Here is a 19,537-nt window from a genome sequence, read left to right on the forward strand (position 1 = left end):
TTTGGTTTCAGTTTCTACCCTATTCCTCCATACTCTCTTGCTACCCTAGTGCCTGCCTGTGGAACTGAAGATTCCCTGGTGCTCTAAAGTGTTGTGGGGATCATCTTGTTTTCTGTGGACTCTAACCCAGCATCTGTACGACACCACAATGCAGGTAAGTCATAAATCAGTTTTTGGACAGGCCCCAGACATTAGATGCAAGTTCCAGTCTTTCTGTCCTTACGGATGAATCTAGCATTGGTAGGTTTCCTCCTGATTGTACCAGGCCATGTGTGATGGGAGCCGTCAAGAGAAAAATACCATGAAATTGCTACGTAGTTTAGTACAGCCTCCTGGGTAAGCATTTATCTGGGTTCTGTAGCTTCTAAAATGGTTCCAAGAGTTCCCACAAAAGTATTCTCATCTATAAATTGTTGTTAAAATCCCTATTGGGAAAATGAGAACCTGAAAGTTCACTTGCCCACCATCTTGCTGATATCACATTTGCCTTCTAACATTTAAAAAATTATTCATTTCGATGGTATTTGAACTGGAGAGAAGGAGGAAGGAAGGGAAGGCAGAGGGAGTGGAAGAGGGAGGGAGACGGAGGAACGGAGGGAAGGGAGATCTCTTCCATCCAACGGTTTACTTCCCAAATGCTTACAACAACTAGGAGTGGGCCAGGCAAAAGCCAGGCACCTGGAACTTAATCCAGATGTCCCACATGGTGGCAAGAGACCCAAGTACTCGATCTACCATCTGCTGCCTCTCAGGGTGTGCATCAGCAGGAAATAAATTTTACACTCAAACACAGGCACTTCAATATGGGATGTAGGCATTCCAAGAGATGTCTTAACCACTGCATCAAACACAGCCCACCACCAATTTATAAGTTGCTGTTTTCTTCATTCAGCACTGTGTGCTTGCTGTCTTTGTTTTGCTTGTTTATCATTTTTTCTGCAGATAGACCAAAGCTTGGAATTACTTGATTTGCCATTTTGCTATAGAAGATTGTTTTTGAGCTGAATCTTGGTGTATAAATAAGATTTCAATAGGTTGAAGAGTTGATTCAGGCATTGTCAAAGAGAGAAAAGGCATGAACACATGCAACTGAGGAAGTATAATTAGTGTTCTGAGATAACATGTAAAACTATGGGAGATGTTCTAAAATGCCTTATGCTTTATATCAACCACACATATAATATATATATATGTATATATATGTATATATATATATGTATATATATATATATATATCCATAAGGGTAACAACAATTCAAACCATAGCCTTCTGATGTTATTTATGTAGTAATTCTTTTTTTTTAAATTTAAAATTTTGATTTATAAAAGGTGAATAAACTTCATATGTGTTTCATATATACAGATTTAGGAGCACAGTGATACTTCTCACTTTAAGTAGTAATACTGTTAAGAAGGGTTTTGACTGAGATTAGTGGGGCTTAGTTCCAATATATAAAACAGAAGGGAACATGGACTTATTTAGTTTTGGCATCATTCTTCTTCAGAGCAGAGGCCTCAGATCCTAGGCTCAACCTTGTCTTAGTTGTATTCATCTCACAGCAAACACTGAAAGCATTATACTTGGTAGTTATGAGTTCCTAGTATTCCTGATTTATTCTTACTTTCTGATGAATGCAATGTTTCTAAGGTTTATACTGTATTGTCTTTGTGAATTTTTAAATAGTTTTTTGTTCTTTCCTTCATAGTCCATCATCTCCTCTATATCCTCAAATTCAATGTCACTTCTCCATGTCTCATTTTTTTTGACAGGCAGAGTGGACAGTGAGAGACAGAGAGACAGAAAGGTCTTCCTTTTGCCGTTGGTTCACCCTCCAACGGCCGCTGCGGCCAGCGTGCTGCGGCTGGCGCACCATGCTGATCCGAAGCCAGGAGCCAGGTGCTTCTCCTGGTCTCCCATGCGGGTGCAGGGCCCAAGGACTTGGGCCATCCCCCACTGCACTCCCGGGCCACAGCAGAGAGCTGGCCTGGAAGAGGGGCAACCGGGACAGAATCCGGTGCCCCAACTGGGACTAGAACCCAGTGTGCCGGTGCCGCAAGGTGGAGGATTAGCCTTTTGAGCTGCGGCGCTGGCCGCCATGTCTCATTTTTAAAGCAGGACTAGATATAGTTTTATTGGGTGAGGAACATTCTATAACATCTCCCTTTGTATGCTGCACTGTAAATTCCAAATTTCTTATTTGTATCCCTATAAGATAGTATAAAATTTAGACTATAGATCTAATAATCAATATTGTATTATTGATTTCTACAAAAATATCTGGTATATAAGCACTTTGAGTAAATAAATAAATGAATTTATTACATAATCTGGTTATATTACATACATAGTCTGTATGTATTACAGTATCTTGGTTGTAAATGCTTGGAACTGTACAAATAATTACAACTTTAGGTATCACTGAAATGACAACACATTTATCAGCAAAACTCATTGTTTTCCAGCCTAAGAAGGAAACTGGCCTTTGCTTTAGATTGAGCTGAATACATACATACCTGTCAGAATAGACAAAATTGTGGTCTTTCCTGCCCCATTATGCCCCAGAAGAATAGTGATCTGCTCCTCATACAGATTCAAAGACAAGTTGTTTACCGCTACATTGTCTTCATATTCCTGTGACGTAAAAGACAGACATTTTTAATCAAACTTGACATGTTATTATTATTTATTAAAGGGAAACACTCACATGTGCTTCCTTCAAAGAAACAAAACATTAAATTTATGTTGACAATAAAGGATAATGTTGTAAACTAGGAAGAATATTTCTGGATGTATTAGGTTTTTTTTTAAGATTTTATTTATTTGAGAGGCAGAGTTACAGAGAGAGAGAGGGAGAGACAGAGAGAAAGGTCATCTATCTGCTGGTTCACTACCCAAAGGGCCACAACAGTTAGAGCTGGGCCAATCTGAAGCCAGGAGCCAGGAACTTCTTCCAGGTCTCCCACGTGGGTGCAGAGGTCCAAGCACGTGGGCCATTTCCACTGTTTTTCCAGGCCATATCAGAGAGCTAGGTTGGAAGAGGAGCAGCTGTGACATGAACCGGTACTCATATGGGATGTGGGGACCGCAGGTGGATGCTTACCTTAGTATACCATAGCACCAGCCCCTAGGTTTTTATATTAATCAAAATATAGGTGGAGGCATAGTTGTAAATCCATTTATGTATCAAGAGTTTATGATTTTCATGATGTGATTGGAAGGGGAGAGGGAGCGGGAAAGGGGAGGGTTGTGGGTGGGAGGGAAGTTTTGGGAGGGGGAAGCCATTGTAACCCATAAGCTGTACTTTGGAAATTTATATTCATTAAATAAAAGTTTAATTAAAAAAAAAGAGTTTATGATTTTATCCATTATAACAAGATGCAATAGCTCAGAGAAGCACTAATAACTAAAAAAGTTGATGCTTTCAGTTAGGAGCTTGATGAATTCCAAGAACATGCCTAGAAACTCTTAATATTCTTTTTTTTTTTGACAGGTAGAGTTAGACAGTGAGAGAGAAAGAGACAGAGAGAAAGGTCTTCCTTCCATTGGTTCACCCCCCAAATGGCCGCTATGGCTGGCGCACTGCACCAATCTGAAGCCAGGAGCCAGGAGCTTCCTCCTGGTCTCCCATGCGGGTGCAAGGAGTACCTGGGGTACCAGCGCCGCAGGCAGAGGATTAGCCTAGTGAGCCGTGGTGTCGGCCGAAGTTCTTAATATTCTAAGGAGTTAGACTATTAAGATCTAGCCCATGATATTTTTTGTATATAAAATGAGCTAAAAGTTGTTTCTATACTTTCAAAGGACTGTTTGAAAAAGAATATGTAACTGATATTTTAAGTGGCCCAGGAAATCTGAAAACCTTATCTGATTCTTTAGAAAACATGCTTGACAATCTCTCTAAAGGGTTTCTCGGAAACTCTCATGCAGTGATGATAACAACATGGCCGAACAATAGATCCCTAGCTCTTGTATTCCCATAGAAACACTGATTTAGCCACTATCCACAAATGAGACTACCTTTGTGAGAATTTTGGATCCTAAGGGTGATACTGTAGCACCCTGGTAGAGCACAGAATCTGAGGAAAACTGTATTGAAAAGATCAGATAAATGTTTTCTTTTTTTTTTTTTATTTGACAGGTAGAGTTACAGACAGTGAGAGAGAGAAAGAGAGAGAAAGGTCTTCCTTCTGTTGGTTCACTCCCCAAATGGTCGCTACAGCCGGTGCTGCGCTGATCCGAAGCCAGGAGCCAGGTGCTTCTTCCTGGTCTCCCATGTGGGTGTAGGGGCCCAAGCACTTGGGCTATCCTCCACTGACCTCTCAGACCACAGCAGAGAGCTGGATTGGAAGAGGAGCAGCTGGGACTGGAACCTGGCGCCCATATGAGATACCGGCACTGCAGGCAGAAGATTAGCCAAGTGAGACATGGCGCTGGCCCAGATAAATGTTTTCACTTTCCCTCAGGCTGGCACAATGCCATACCATAACAGTTCTGCTAAGCCTGAACTATTGGCAGTGGGGTAAAGACAGACCATTTGGGAGCATTACCCCAAACCCTCATTCCAACTGCCCAACATGGGACACTGGGATAATAGGCCTGGGGACACTTGGGGGCACCTGAGAACACAGAAACAGTGGGGACTCTCAGGAGCTGACATTGTGGATATTTGAGAACAGCTCCTGCCAGTGGCCCAGCCATTGACTCCATCTGACTGCATAACTCAGACAGTGGCCCCATCAATGTCAAATCAGTTGCCCCATTGAACCTAATAGCTCCACTAACTGGTCCTGCCAGATAGACAAGCACAGAGTTTCAAATGTTGCAATAGTTTGGAAGTCAATTTAACTCTAGTATAAAAGTTAAAAGAAAAATGTGTAAAGAATAACTTACACTCAAAAACTGTTAATGGTTGCATAATACAAAAATATAAACTTTGAAATTAATTTTTATTAATATAAAGAGAACAGATTTCATGTATTTCACAGGTACAGTTCTTTTTTTAAAAAAGATTTTAAAGATTTATTTATTTGAAAGAGTTACACACAGAGAGAAGGAGAGGCAGAGAGAGAGAGAGAGAGGGAGGGAGGGAGGGAGGAAGGGAGGGGACTTTCATCCGCTGGTCCACTCCCCAATTGGCCGCAACGGTTGGAGCTGTGCTAATCTGAAGCCAGGAGCCAGGAGCTTCTTTTGGGTCTCCCATGTGGGTGCAGGGACCCAAGGACTTGTCCCATCTTTCATCGCTTTCCAAGGCTACAGCAGAGAGCTGGATACGAAGTGGAGCAGCCAGGACTCGAACTGGCACCCCTATGGCTTTACCCGCTATGCCATAGTGCCTGCCCCTCATAGGTACAGTTCTAAGAAGATAACCATATTTCTGTCCCTCCCTCTTTCCTTCCCTCAGTTCCCCTCCTTCCTTCCTTTATTTAAATCAAACACACAGTTTTCACGTGTGGCAGGAGTAAAAGTGTAAAACGATTATACACAGTTGGAATTTTGAAAAATCAGCTTAAAACTGATTGCTATAAGATACTCAATGCTTCAGAAAAAGTTGCAGGTTTATAAAATAAACATACAAAACAGTAGCATTTAGTAGGCTAATGATAAACTCACTGAAAGAAAAACCAAGAAAGAAATCCCATTCAGAATAGTCACACACAAAAAACCCCACAAATTTAGGAATAAATTTAACTAGAAGTGAAAAATCTCTACAATGAAAATTATAAAACACTAATGAAAGAAATCATCAAAGACACACACACACAAATAGAAACACATCTTACTCATGGATTGGAAGAATCGATATCATTAAAATATCTATACTACCTAAAGCAATCTATAGATTAAATGCAGTACATGTCAAAATATCTATGGCATTCTTCACAGAATTAGAAAAAACAATCCTAAACTTCATATAGAATCACAAAAGACAAGAATAGTCAAAGCAATCACGAAGAGAAAAAAATCAAGCTGGAGGCATGACAATACCTGACTTCAAAATATTCAATCAATAGAATTTCTACACAACTACAACAAACTATTCCAACAGGAAAATAAGGAAACAATCTAATTTACAGTAGCTCCAAAAAGAATAAATACTCAGTAATACATGTAAAAAAATGAGGTGAGAATTTTCTACAGTGAAAAGTTATTCATGAAGAAAATTAAAGCAGACACAAATAAATGGAAAGGCATCTATGTTCATGATTTGGAAGAATACATACTGTTAAAATATCCAAATTATCCGAAGTTATCTAAATATTTAGTGTAATCCTTATTAAAATCCCAAATATATTTTTTACAGAAAGAGAAATTTATCCTAAAAGTAATAGGACACATAAAAGATGCCAAGAAACCAAAGTAATTTTGAGAAGAACGAAGTTGGGGTTATCTTATTTTCCAATTTCCAAATATATTACAGAGCTACAGTAGTCAAAACAGTGTGAGTCTCGCACAAAAGCAGACATATGGATCAGTGGAACAGAACACAGAAGCCAGAAATCAACTCACAGATATCATCAACTGATCTTGGGCAAGGGTGCCAAGAATATGTAATGGGAAAAGCATAGTTCTTCAGTGAATGGAGTTCGGAAGATGAACTATTCACATTCAAAGGAATGAAATTGGACTCTTATCTTATACCACACACAAAATATTAATTAAAAACAGATTAGAGATTTGGAAAAAAAATTCTGAAGCTATAAAGTTTCTAGAAAATTATTGGTTTTAGGAATAATTTTTGAATATGACCTCAAAAATAAGGCATAAAAGCAAAGACAGACCAATGGGATTGCACATAAGTAAAAAGGCAAACTATAAAATGGGACAAAATATTTGCAATCCATATACTTAATAAGATGTTCATTTCAAAAACATATAAAGAATTCAAAAAACTCAATAGAAGAAAACCAAATAACTTGATTAAAGCAAGATATTTGAGCAAATAATTTGAACAGATATTTCTCCAAGTAAGACATACAGATATGGAAAGATGTTCAACATTATTAATCATTAAGGAAATGAAAGTCAAACTTCAATGAGATATTTATATTTATTTAACATTTATACCTATTAGAGTGCTAGTCTAAAGGCAGGACCTTTGGGAAATGATGAGACTGGATTAGATCATTTGGATGGAGCTTCCATGATCAAACCCTCCTGATTTTATAGGTCAGGCATTAGAGAAACATGTGCTTCTTGTATATTTCCATCTAATGCCCAGTATCAGCTCAGAATTCTTGCCAGAAAGAATGTTATCACCCCAAAGTTAAATTAAAAATTAAAATCCCAAAGGTATTTTTCACAGAAAGAGAATATTATCCTAAAAGTAAGAGGAAACACAAAAGATGCTGAGAAACCAAAGTAATTTTGAGAAAAACAAAGTTGAGTTTATCATACTTTCCAATTTCTAAATATATTACAGAGCTACAGTAATCAAAATAGTGCCAGTAAGAATGTTATCACCAAAGGCTGAACAAATAGGCCACTCGATCTTGGAAGTGAACCTCCAAAATTGAGAGTTAAATAAATCTTTCTTCTTTATTTTTTTATCTGTATACCTATGTTTATTATGGCTTAATTCACAATAGTTAAGATATGGAATCAAACAAAATGTCCATCAACTGAAGACTGGATAAAGAAATTATGGTGTGTGTGTAACACATTGGAGAGCCTTAAAAACAGAATGGGTGAAGCAGAAGAGAGAATATCGGAATTAGAAGACAGAGAACAGAAAAGGAAACAGTCAAATCAAAGAAAAGAAGAAGAAATCAGAAATCTAAAAAATACTGTCAGGAACTTACAGTATACTTTTAAAAACCCAACATTCGGGTTCTAGGAGTTCCTGAAGGCATGGAGAGGGAGAAAGGATTAGAAGGCCTTTTTAGCAAGATACTAGCAGAAAATTTCCCAGGTTTGGAGAAGGACAGAGACATCCTAGTACAGGAAGCTCATAGAACCCCTAATAAACATGATCAAAAGAGATCCTCACCACGACACGTTGTAATCAAACTCACCACAGTGAAACACAAAGAAAAGATCCTAAAATGTGCAAGAGAGAAACGCCAGATTACTCTCATAGGATCTCCAATTAGACTCACAGCTGACTTCTCATCAAAAACCCTACAAGCTAGAAGGGAATGGCTAGAAGGGAATGGCTAGAAGCTAGAAGAGATATAGCCCAGGTACTAAGAGAGAAAAACTGCCAGCCCAGAATATTATATCCTGCCAAAGCTCTCATTTGTGAATGAAGGTGAAATAAAGACCTTTCACAGCAAACAGAAATTGAAAGAATTTGTCGCCACTCGTCCAGCCTTGCAAAAGATGCTTAAAGATGTGTTACATACAGAAACACGGTAACCAATATGAAAGAAGATAAAGGAAGGAAACCTCACAGCAAAAGATCATAGGAGTCTCAAACCATATATTAGAAAAAATCTTTGGCAAATGACAGGGCAAAGTTACTCCTTCTCAATAGTCACATTGAATGTTAATGGCCTGAACTGTCTAGTTAAAAGACACCAATTGGCTGATTGGGTTAAGGAACAAAACCCATCTTTTTGCTGCTTACAAGAAACTCATCTTTCCAATAATGATCCATACAGACTGAAAGTGAAAGGCTGGAAAAAGATATACCATGCCAACAGAAATGAAAAAAGAGCGGGCGTAGCCATCTTAATATTGGACAACATAAACTTTACCACAAAAACTGTTAGGAGAGACAAAGAGGGGCACTATTTAATGATTAAGGGATCCATTCAACAGGAAGATATAACGATTATCAATGTATATGCACCTAATTACAGGGCACCAACTTATTTAAAAGACTTGTTAAGGGACTTAAAGGGAGACTTAGACCCCAATACAATGGTACTGGGGGACTTCAATACTCCACTCTCAGAGATAGACAGATCAACAGGACAGAAGATCAACAAGGAGACAGTAGATTTAAATGACACTATAGCCCACATGGATCTAACAGATATCTACAGAACATTTCATCCTACATCTAAGGACTTTACATTTTTCTCAGCAGTACATGGAACCTTTTCTAGGATTGACCACATACTAGGCCATAAAGCAAGTCTCAGCAAATTCAAAAGAATTAGAATCATACCATGCAACTTCTCAGACCATAAAGGAATGAAATTGGAAATTAGCAACTCGGGAATCATAGAGCACGTGCAAACACATGGAGATTGAACAACATGCTCCTGAATGAACAATGGGTCATAGAAGAAATCAAAAGAGAAATCAAAAATTTTCTGGAAGTAAATGAGGATAACAGCACAACATACCAAAACCTATGTGATACAACAAAAGCAGTGTTAAGAGTTAGAAAGTTTATATCAATAGGTGCCTACATCAAGAAATTGGAAAGGCACCAAATAGATGAGCTTTCAAGTCATCTCAAGGATCTAGAAAATCTGCAGCAAACCAAACCCAAACCCAGTAGGAGAAGAGAAATAATTAAGATCAAAGAAGAAATCAACAGGATTGAATCCAAAAAAAATTACAAAAAATCAGCCAAAAAGGAGCTGGTTTTTTGAAAACATAAACAAAATTGACACCCCATTGGCCCAACTAACTAAAAAAAGAAAAGACCCAAATCAATACAATCAGAGATGAAAATGGAAACGTAACAACAGACACCACAGAAATAAAAAGAATCATCAGAAATTACTACAAGAATTTGTATGCCAGCAAACAGGGAAATCTATCAGAAATGGACAGATTCTTGGACACATACAACCTACCTAAATTGAGCCAGGAAGACATAGAAAACCTAAACAGACCCATAACTGAGACAGAAATTGAAACAGTAATAAAGGCCCTCCCAACAAAGAAAAGCCCAGGACCAGATGGATTCACTGCTGAGTTCTACCAGACATTTAGAGAAGAACTAACATCAATTCTTCTCAAACTATTCAAAACAATCGAAAAAGAGAGAATCCTCCCAAATTCTTTCTATGAAGCCAGCATCACCTTAATTCCTAAGCCGGAAAAAGATGCAGCATTGAAAGAGAATTATAGACTAATATCCCTGATGAACATAGATGCAAAAATCCTCAATAAAATTCTGGCCAATAGAATGCAACAACACATCAGAAAGATCATCCACCCAGACCAAGTGGGATTTATCCCTGGTATGCAGGGATGGTTCAACACTCGCAAAACAATCAACGTAATACACTACATTAACAGACTGCAGAAGAAAAACCATATGATTCTCTCAATAGATGCAAAGAAAGCATTTGATAAAATACACACCCTTTCATGATGAAAACTCTAAGCAAACTGGGTATGGAAGGAACGTTCCTCAATACAATCAAAGCAATTTATGAAAAACCCACGGCCAACATCCTATTGAATGGGGAAAAGTTGGAAGCATTTCCACTGAGATCTGGTACCAGACAGGGATGCCCACTCTCACCACTGCTATTCAATATAGTTCTGGAAGTTTTAGCCAGAGCTATTAGGCAAGAAAAAGAAATTAAAGGGATTCAGATTGGGAAGGAAGAACTCAAACTATCCCTCTTTGCAGATGATATGATTCTTTATTTAGGGGACCCAAAGAACTCTACTAAGAGACTACTGGAACTCATCGAAGAGTTTGGCAAAGTAGCAGGATATAAAATCAATGCACAAAAATCAACAGCCTTTGTATATACAGGCAATGCCACAGCTGAGGTAGAACTTCTTAAGATCAATCCCATTCACAATAGCTACAAAAACAATCAAATACCTTGGAATAAACTTAACCAAGGACGTTAAAGATCTCTACGATGAAAACTACAAAACCTTAAAGAAAGAAATAGAAGAGGATACCAAAAAATGGAGAAATCTTCCATGCTCATGGATTGGAAGAATCAATATCATCAAAATGTCTATTCTCCCAAAAGCAATTTATACATTCGATGCAATACCAATCAAGATACCAAAGACCTTCTTCTCAGATCTGGAAAAAATGATGCTAAAATTCATATGGAAACACGGGAGACCTCGAATAGCCAAAGCAATCTTGTACAACAAAAACAAAGCCGGAGGCATCACAATACCAGATTTCAGGAAATACTACAGGGCAGTAGTTATCAAAACAGCATGGTAGTGGTACAGAAACAGATGGATAGACCAATGGAACAGAATAGAAACACCAGAAATCAATCCAAACATCTACAGCCAACTTATATTTGATCAAAGATCCTAAACTAATCCCTGGAATAAGGACAGCCTATTCAATAAAATGTGCTGGGAAAATTGGCTTTCCACGTGCAGAAGCTTGAAGCAAGACCCATACCTTTCACCTTACACAAAAATTCACTCAACATGGATTAAAGATTTAATCTATGACCTGAAACCATCAAATTATTAGAGAGCATTAGAGAAACCCTGCAAGATATAGGTACTGGCAAAGACTTCTTGGAAAAGACCCCAGGTGAACAGGCAGTCAAAACCAAAATTAACATTTGGGATTGCATCAAATTGAGAAGTTTCTGTACTTCAAAAGAAACAGTCAGGAAAGTGAAGAGGCAACCGACAGAATGGGAAAAAATATTTGCAAACTATACTACAGATAAAGGGTTGATAACCAGAATCTACAAAGAAATCAAGAAACTCCACAACAACAAAACAAACAACCCACTTAAGAGATGGGCCAAGGACCTCAATAGACATTTTTCAAAAGAGGAAATCCAAATGGCCAACAGACACATGAAAAATGTTCAAGATCACTAGCAATCAGAGAAATGCAAATCAAAACCACAATGAGGTTTCACCTCACCCCAGTGAGAATGGCTCACATTCAGAAATCTACCAACAATAGATGCTAGAGAGGATGTGGGGAAAAAGGGACACAAACCCACTGTTGGTGGGAATGCAAACTGGTTAAGCCACTATGGAAGGCAGTCTGGAGATTCCTCAGAAACCTGAACATAAGCCTACCATACAACCCAGCCATCCCACTCCTCGGAATTTACCCAAAGGAAATTAAATTGGCAAACACAAAAGCCATCTTCACATTAATGGTTATTGCAGCTCAATTCACAATAGCTAAGACCTGGAACCAACCCAAATGCCCATCAACAGTAGACTGGATAAAGAAATTATGGGACATGTACTCCATAGAATACTATACAGCAGTAAGAAACAATGAAACCCAGTCATTTGCAACAAGATGGAGCAATCTGGAAAACATCATGCTGAGTAAATTAAGCCAGTCCCAAAGAGACAAATATCATTTGTTTTCCCTGATTGGTGACAACTGAGCACCAAAGGGGAAACCTGTTGAAGTGAAATGGACACTATAAGAAACAATGACCTGCTCAGCTCTTGTCCTGACTCTAGATGTACAATGTAATACTTTATCCTTTTTAGTATTTGTTGTTGTTGTTGTTCTAGTACTAGTGGTTGAACTCTGTAATTGGCACTCGGTTATTCTTGGGTGTTTAAATTTTAACTGAAAAGTGATCCCTGTTAAATTTAAGAGTGGAAAAAGATTGGGAGGACATGTACAATTTGGGACATGCTTAATCAGACTTGCCCCAAATGATGGAGTTAGAAATGTGCCAGGGGATTCCAATACAATCCCATCAAGGTGGCATGTACCAATGCCATCTCACTAGTCCAAGTGATCAATTTCAGTTCACAATTGATCACTCTGATAGGTCTAAGAGTCAAAGGGATCACACAAACAAGACAAGTGTCTGCTAATACTAACTGATAGAATCAAAAAGGGAGAGAATGATCCAACATGGGAAGGGGGAGACACAGCAGACTCATAGAATGGCAGATGTCCTAAACAACACTCTGGCCTCAGAATCAGCCCTTAAGGCATTTGGATCTGGCTGAAGAGCCTATGAGAGTATTTTAGGCACGGAAAGCCAAGACACTCTGGAAAAAAAAAAGAAGACCTAAATGAAAGATCTCTGCGAGTGAGATCCCAGTGGAATTAACGGGGCCATCAAAGAAGGAGGTACTTTTCTCTGAAGGGAGGAGAGAACTTAAACTTTGACTATAACCCTACTGGAATAACATCAAAGTCAGCGAACCCTAAAGGCTTCCATAGCCTTGGCAACCCATGACTAGAGTCTAGGGAAATTACTGATGTCATAAACAAGAGTATGAAATTGTTAAATCAACAACAGGAGTCACTGTGTAATTACGTCTCATGTGGGATCTGTCCTTAATGTGTTGTCCATTGTGAAGTGACGCTATAACTAGTACTAAAACAGTATTTTTGCACTTTGTGTTTCTGTGTGGGTACAAACTGATGAAATCTTTACTTAGCATATACTGAATCGATCTTCTGTATATAAAGATAATTAAAAATGAAAAGAAAAACCTGGTGTTAAATTGGAAATTGCATACAAAATTAATCAATTTTAAAAAAAATATCATGTAGGATCTCTGTCTTTAATGTGCTGTACACTGTTATTTAATGCTATAACTAGTACTCCAACAGTATTTTTTCACTTCGTGTTACTATGTGGGGGCAAACTTTTGAAATCTTTACTTAATATATACTAAACTGATCTTCTGTATATCAAGAGAATTGAAAATGAATCTTGATGTGAATGGAAGGGGAGAGGGAGTAGGAAAGGGGAGGGTTGCAGGTGGGAGGGAAGCTATGGGGGGGGGAAGCCATTGTAATCCATAAGCTGTACTTTAGAAATTTATATTCATTGAATAAAAGTTTAAAAAAAAACTACTAAGTACACTAAGTCACCAAGTCCAATTCATTAACATGGATCAAGAATGATCTTTCATTTGTTCAACAACTATGAGGGGCCGGCGCTGTGGTTTAGTGCATAAAGCCACCGCCTGCAGTGCTGGTATCCTATACGGGTGCCAGTTCGAGTCCCGGCTTCTCCTCTTCCAATACATCTCTCTGCTATGACTTGGGAAAGCAGTGGAAGATGGCCTGAGTCCTTCAGCCTCTGCACCCACATGGGAGACCAGGGGGAAGCTTCTAGCTCCTGGCTTTGGATCAGCGCAGCTCTAGCCGTTGCGGCCTCCTGGGGAGGTAATCAGTGGATGGAAGACTTCTCTCTCTCTCTGCATCTCTTTCTCTCTGTGTAACTCTTTTAAATAAATAAATAAATAAATAAATCTTTTAAAAAAACCAACTATGAGAATTTACTGAATACTCACTATGTGTCAGGCATTCTACTGTTTTATAGTATTATATCTAATAATAAGTCACACAAAGTCCCTGCTTTAATGATGCTTTTGTAAAGGAAGATAGTTCAAAAGGTAAAGGTCCATAAAATAATTATGAACTATGATTAACAAGAAGAATAAAACAAAGGGCCTGAAAAATGGGAGATATGATGATATTACATGTTTAACAGTTTGTAGACAGCAGGTAACAGAAGATAGTGATTGCAGACATACAGAAGACAAATAAGATAAGTCTCATAATTTCCCCAGCTTCGTACTTCAGCAGAATTTTGAAGCCATGGCCCAGAAAGGACTGACTCAGGCAGAGTCTATCAGGTTATGTGAGTTGAAAGGCAAAGCTAAGAGTCCATTAAAGGCCAAGGGAACCAGAGTTTATGGGATGGAACAATTAAGAGGAGACAACTATACACAGAAAGAACTTTGGAGATCTACAGTGGATCCCCTTGAACATTAACACACAACTGATCAATAAATGCTAATTAGGAAACTATCTGAAGTTGGAGAAAGAGTCATTTAAAAATTAGGGCGAACAGTGTTTGGCATTCACCTGAGGTCAGAAAAGGTGTTTGTTCCCAAGAGTCAGACTGCAAAGTTTCAAGAATAGCAGGGCATTGGGTAGAATACGAAAAAAAAAAAAAAAGGTTTGCCTCAGTATGAGGAATAATTAACTGCAGATTAAGCAAAGCAGACATCAAAGAATCAAATAGTTTCCAAACAATTTAATCACTTTCAAAACCAAATATCAGGCATCAACATTGTAGCACAGTGGGTTAGGCTGCCACCTGCAACACTGGCATTCCATACAGCAGGGGTGGTTCAAGTTCTTGGCTGCTCCACTTTTGATCCAGTTCCCTGTTAACATGCCTGGGAAAGCAGTGGATGATGGCTCAAGTGCTTGGGCTCCTGCCACCTACGAAGGAGACCTTGCTCCTGGGTTTGGCCTGGCCCAGGCCTGGCTTTTGTGGCCATTTGGGGAATTAACCAGTGGATAGAAGATCTTTCTCTGTTACTCTGCCTTTCAAATAGGTAAGTCTTAAAAACAAAACAAATACAATCAAGAACATTTAATGAAATACAGAAATATCCAATCGCTCCTCCCCAAATACACAGACTCAAGAAACTTATATACACCCAAAGGACAAGAAAAAACTAGCCTTAAGGAAAACCATAATAAAATTGCATAAAACCAGCGAAAGATGTCTTGAAAGCAACTGCCAGAAAAATGAATCTTACACATAAGAAAAACAGTTAAGAATGAAAGCAAATTTTCCATAGAAACCAATCCATGTACAAAGACAGTACAAAAGTATCTTTAACATAAAGTTCTATACCCAATAAAAATATATTGCAAAATGAAAATGAAATAAAAAACATTTCAGGCATAGAAAAACTGAGAGATCAGTTGGCTTATATTCTCACACCCAAAGATTACTATTACACCATCAAGTTTATTTTCTTCATGTAAATTACCCGGTGAAATATCATTTGTTGCTAAGTCCATCAGAGAATATTCAAACTAATGAATAATAGAGCAAGAAAGACTGTATTTGTAAACATTTATCTATGAGTATGAGGGATCTTTAAAAAGTTCATGGAAAGTGGCATTAATAGATTATTTGGTGCAAAAAATTTTTAAATCAATGCATAGTTTTGCTGTAATATGCATTTTTACAAACTTTTTGAATATGCCTTAGTATGAATGTATTTATTTTTCTATTTATTTATTTATATTTTTTGACAGGCAGAGTGGACAGTGAGAGAGACAGAAAGGTCTTCCTTTGCCATTGGTTCACCCTCCAATGGCCGCCACAGCAGGCGTGCCACGCTGATCCGAAGGCAGGAGCCAGGTGCTTCTCCTGGTCTCTCATGGGGTGCAGGGCCCAAGCACTTGGGCCATCCTCCACTGCACTCCCAGGCCACGGCAGAGAGCTGGATAGGAAGAGGGGCAACCAGGACAGAATCCGGCGCCATAACCGGGACTAGAACCCGGTGTGCCGGCGCCGCAAGGCGGAGGATTAGCCTATTGAGCCGTGGCACCGGCCTCTTTTTATTTTTTAGTATGAATGTATTTGAAAAGTTTTTTGAGGGCTAACACTGTAGCATAGTAGGCTAAGCCTCCACCCTGTGGTGCCAGCATCCCATGTGGGTGCCAGTTTGTGTCATGGTTGCTCCTCTTCTGATCCAGCTCTCTGCTTATGGCCTTAGAAAACAACTGAAGATGGCCCAAGTGCCTGGGCCTCTGAACCCACATGGGTTCCTGCCTTTGGATCGCCTAGCTCCAGCCATTGCAGCCATTTGGGGAGTGAACCAGTGGATGGAAGACCTTTTTCTCTGTCCCTCTCTTTGTAACTCTGCCTTCAAATAAATAAAATTTTTAAAAAACATTTTTGGCTTCAAAATAAATGTATCTTTTAATTAAATTTCCCTTAAACTTTTTGAAGTATCTTTGTATTTATATGTTCCATTAATCACAATGCCAATCAAATTATGCCTCTTAATAATAGAACTATATTATGAATCCTCATTAAGCAGCTTATTTGTTTTCTTGGAATGGCCTGTTATGAACATTTCCATCGCATACGGACAGACAAGTTTCTGTGAGGAAAAGACATATTTGAAATAATACCTTGTGCAAATGTTTGATCTGGATACCTGCTACCAAGCGAATAGGTTCATCCTCAAAATAGGTGCTTTGAATTCCCTCAGGGCCATTAATTTCTTTTTTTCTTCTAATTCTTGGTTTTCCAAACCAATATGAGTGCTAGAAAAACAGCAAATGCAATAACCAAAATGAGTATTAAAAAATGAAGCACTCTATTTGAGCAGTTCTATAACAATCAGAGATTGAATCAGTGATTGATAGCCTCCCTACAAAGAAAATTTCAGGACCAGATGGATTCCCTGGTGAATTATATCAAATATTCAAACAAGTATTCCTTTTTTTTATTCTTTTTTTTTTTTTGACAGGCAGTGTGGACAGTGAGAGAGAGAGAGAGAGAGAGAGAGAGAGAGAGACAGAAAGGTCTTCCTTTGCCGTTGGTTCACCCTCCAATGGCCGCCGCGGCCAGCGCGCTGTGGCCGGCGCACTGTGCTGATCCGAAGCCAGGAGCCAGATGCTTCTCCTGGTCTCCCATGTGGGTGCAGGGCCCAAGGACTTGGGCCATCCTCCACTGCACTCCCGGGCCACAGCAGAGAGCTGGCCTGGAAGAGGGGCAACCGGGACAGAATCCGGCGCCCCAACCGGGACTAGAACCCGGTGTGCTGGCGCTGCTAGGCAGAGGATTAGCCTATTGAGCCACAGCGCCGGCCCAAACAAGTATTAACAATAATTCTTCACCAACTCTTCAAAAAACATAGAATATTTCTTAACTATTCTATGAGAAGAGGATTATCCAGAAGAAGATAACATGAGGAACAAACTACAGAAAAGGATTTATAAAGTCCCTTATAAATGTAGATGCAAAATCATTAGGAAAACACTGCTGACCATATGGGAGAACCAAACTGAATTCCCAGCTCCTCACTTCTGCCTGTTCCAGTCCTGGCTGGTGCATGCATCTGGGGAATAAATCAGGGGATGAAAAAGCTCTGACTCTGCCTTTCTGTCTTTAAAATAAAACGAAAAAAATTTTCAAGAATTTGTGTAGCTTAAAAAAATAAAATCAAACCAGGAACAAGACAAATATGCTTGCTTTCACCCCTGCCATTCACTTCTGTTCTGGAAATTTTTAGCAAGATAAATGAGACAAGATAAAGAAACAAAAGGCTTCCAAAGTGGAATGGAAAAGGTGAACCTATCTCTAAAGATGACATGACCCTACACTAAGAATTTGAAGAATCCCCCCCCCCACCCACATACCTATACATAACTGGTTCCAACAAATTCAGCAAAGTTGCAACATGCAAGAGCGATATGTAAAAACCAGTTGTGTTTCTACATATCAGCAATATACAATCCTGAAAGAAAATTAGTAACAGCATCCAAAAAGAATAAATATTTAAGAACAAAGTTAACAAAGGAGGCTCCAGTGTTGGGGTGCAGGGGGTAAAAGCCACTGCTTGCAGTGCTTGCATCCCATACTGGAATGCCACTTTGATTCCTGATCTGTTTCTGATCCAGCTCCCTGCTAATGCACCTAGGAAAGAAGCAGATGATGGTCCAAGTATTTGAACCCCTGACATCCACATGGGAGACCTGGATATAGTTCTGGGCTCCTGGCTTCACCTTGGCCCAGCCCCAGTTGCTGTGGCCATTTGGGGGAGTGAACTAGCAGATGGGAGATCTGTCACTATGCTTTTCAAATAAATAAATAAATAAATAAATAAATAAGTAAGTAAGTAAATCTAAAAAACGTTACAGAGATAAAAGACTAAAAAGCTGAAAACTGTTAAAACGATGCTGAATGAATCTGAAGAAGATCCACATAAATAAGAAGTTCATGGACTAAAAGACTTAATATTTTTAGGGTGGCAAAATGACTGCAATCAATCAGCAGATTCAATGCAATTGCTATCAAAACTCTATGGGCCATGCTTTGCAGAAACAGAAAAGCTCATATGCTTTTCTTCCATATGCAATGGTAACTTCACAGCCAAAATGATCTTGGAATTATAAAAACAATGTTGAATGACTAATATTTTCAGATTTTAAAACTTACTGCACAGCTACAGTATATAAAACAGTGCCATACTGATGTAAGGACAGATATACAAGTTAATGGAATAACATTAGGATGAATAAACAAACCCATTTAATTATGGCCAGTGGATTTTCCTCAAGGGGTCAAGGGCATTCAACGGAGGAATGAATATTCTCTTCAAAAAGTGATGCTGGGGCAACAGGATATCCACATGCAAAAGAATGAACTTGTACTCCCATCTCATACCGTGTAAATAAAAAGTTAACATAAAATGGATCAATGATATAAAAGACAATAGCTAAAACCATTAAATTCTTTCAAGAAAACCTTATATTTCACAATGATCTTTAAATATGACACCAGATTTATAAGTAAAAAAGCAAAAAAAAAATTTCACCAAAATTAAAAACTTTTGAGCATGAGAGGACACTATTAAGAGTAAAAAGACATTCCAAAGAATGGAAGAGAATATTTGTAAGTCTGATAAGGGCCAAATATGTAGGATATATAAAAAACAAATACTAATTAAAAATGAATATAGACTTGAATAGACATTTCTCTAATCAAGATCTAAAAATGGCCAACATATAAAAAAGATTTCAACATGATTTCATCATAGACATGTAAAGAAAAATCACGATTAGACACCACTTTATTCTCATGAGGATGGCTCTAAAACAAACAAAAAAGGAAAACAAGAAGTATTAGTGAGTATGTAGAGAAA

At 38.5% G+C, this 19,537-nt stretch overlaps 1 protein-coding gene across 1 annotated transcript in view; it reads right to left on the reverse strand.

Annotated features, from left to right (window-relative positions):
• Positions 1-19,537, reverse strand: part of LOC133750441 (phospholipid-transporting ATPase ABCA3-like) — a 183,709-nt gene that overhangs the window by 88,513 nt on the left and 75,659 nt on the right. Inside the window, 3 exon segments of the mRNA XM_062180047.1 lie at positions 1,425-1,438; positions 2,507-2,632; positions 16,800-16,934. Of these exon segments, the coding sequence (XP_062036031.1) occupies positions 1,425-1,438; positions 2,507-2,632; positions 16,800-16,934 (275 nt within the window).

The sequence above is a fragment of the Lepus europaeus genome, chromosome 21 (assembly GCF_033115175.1).
Source record: "Lepus europaeus isolate LE1 chromosome 21, mLepTim1.pri, whole genome shotgun sequence".
Classification (NCBI taxonomy): Eukaryota; Metazoa; Chordata; class Mammalia; order Lagomorpha; family Leporidae; genus Lepus; species Lepus europaeus.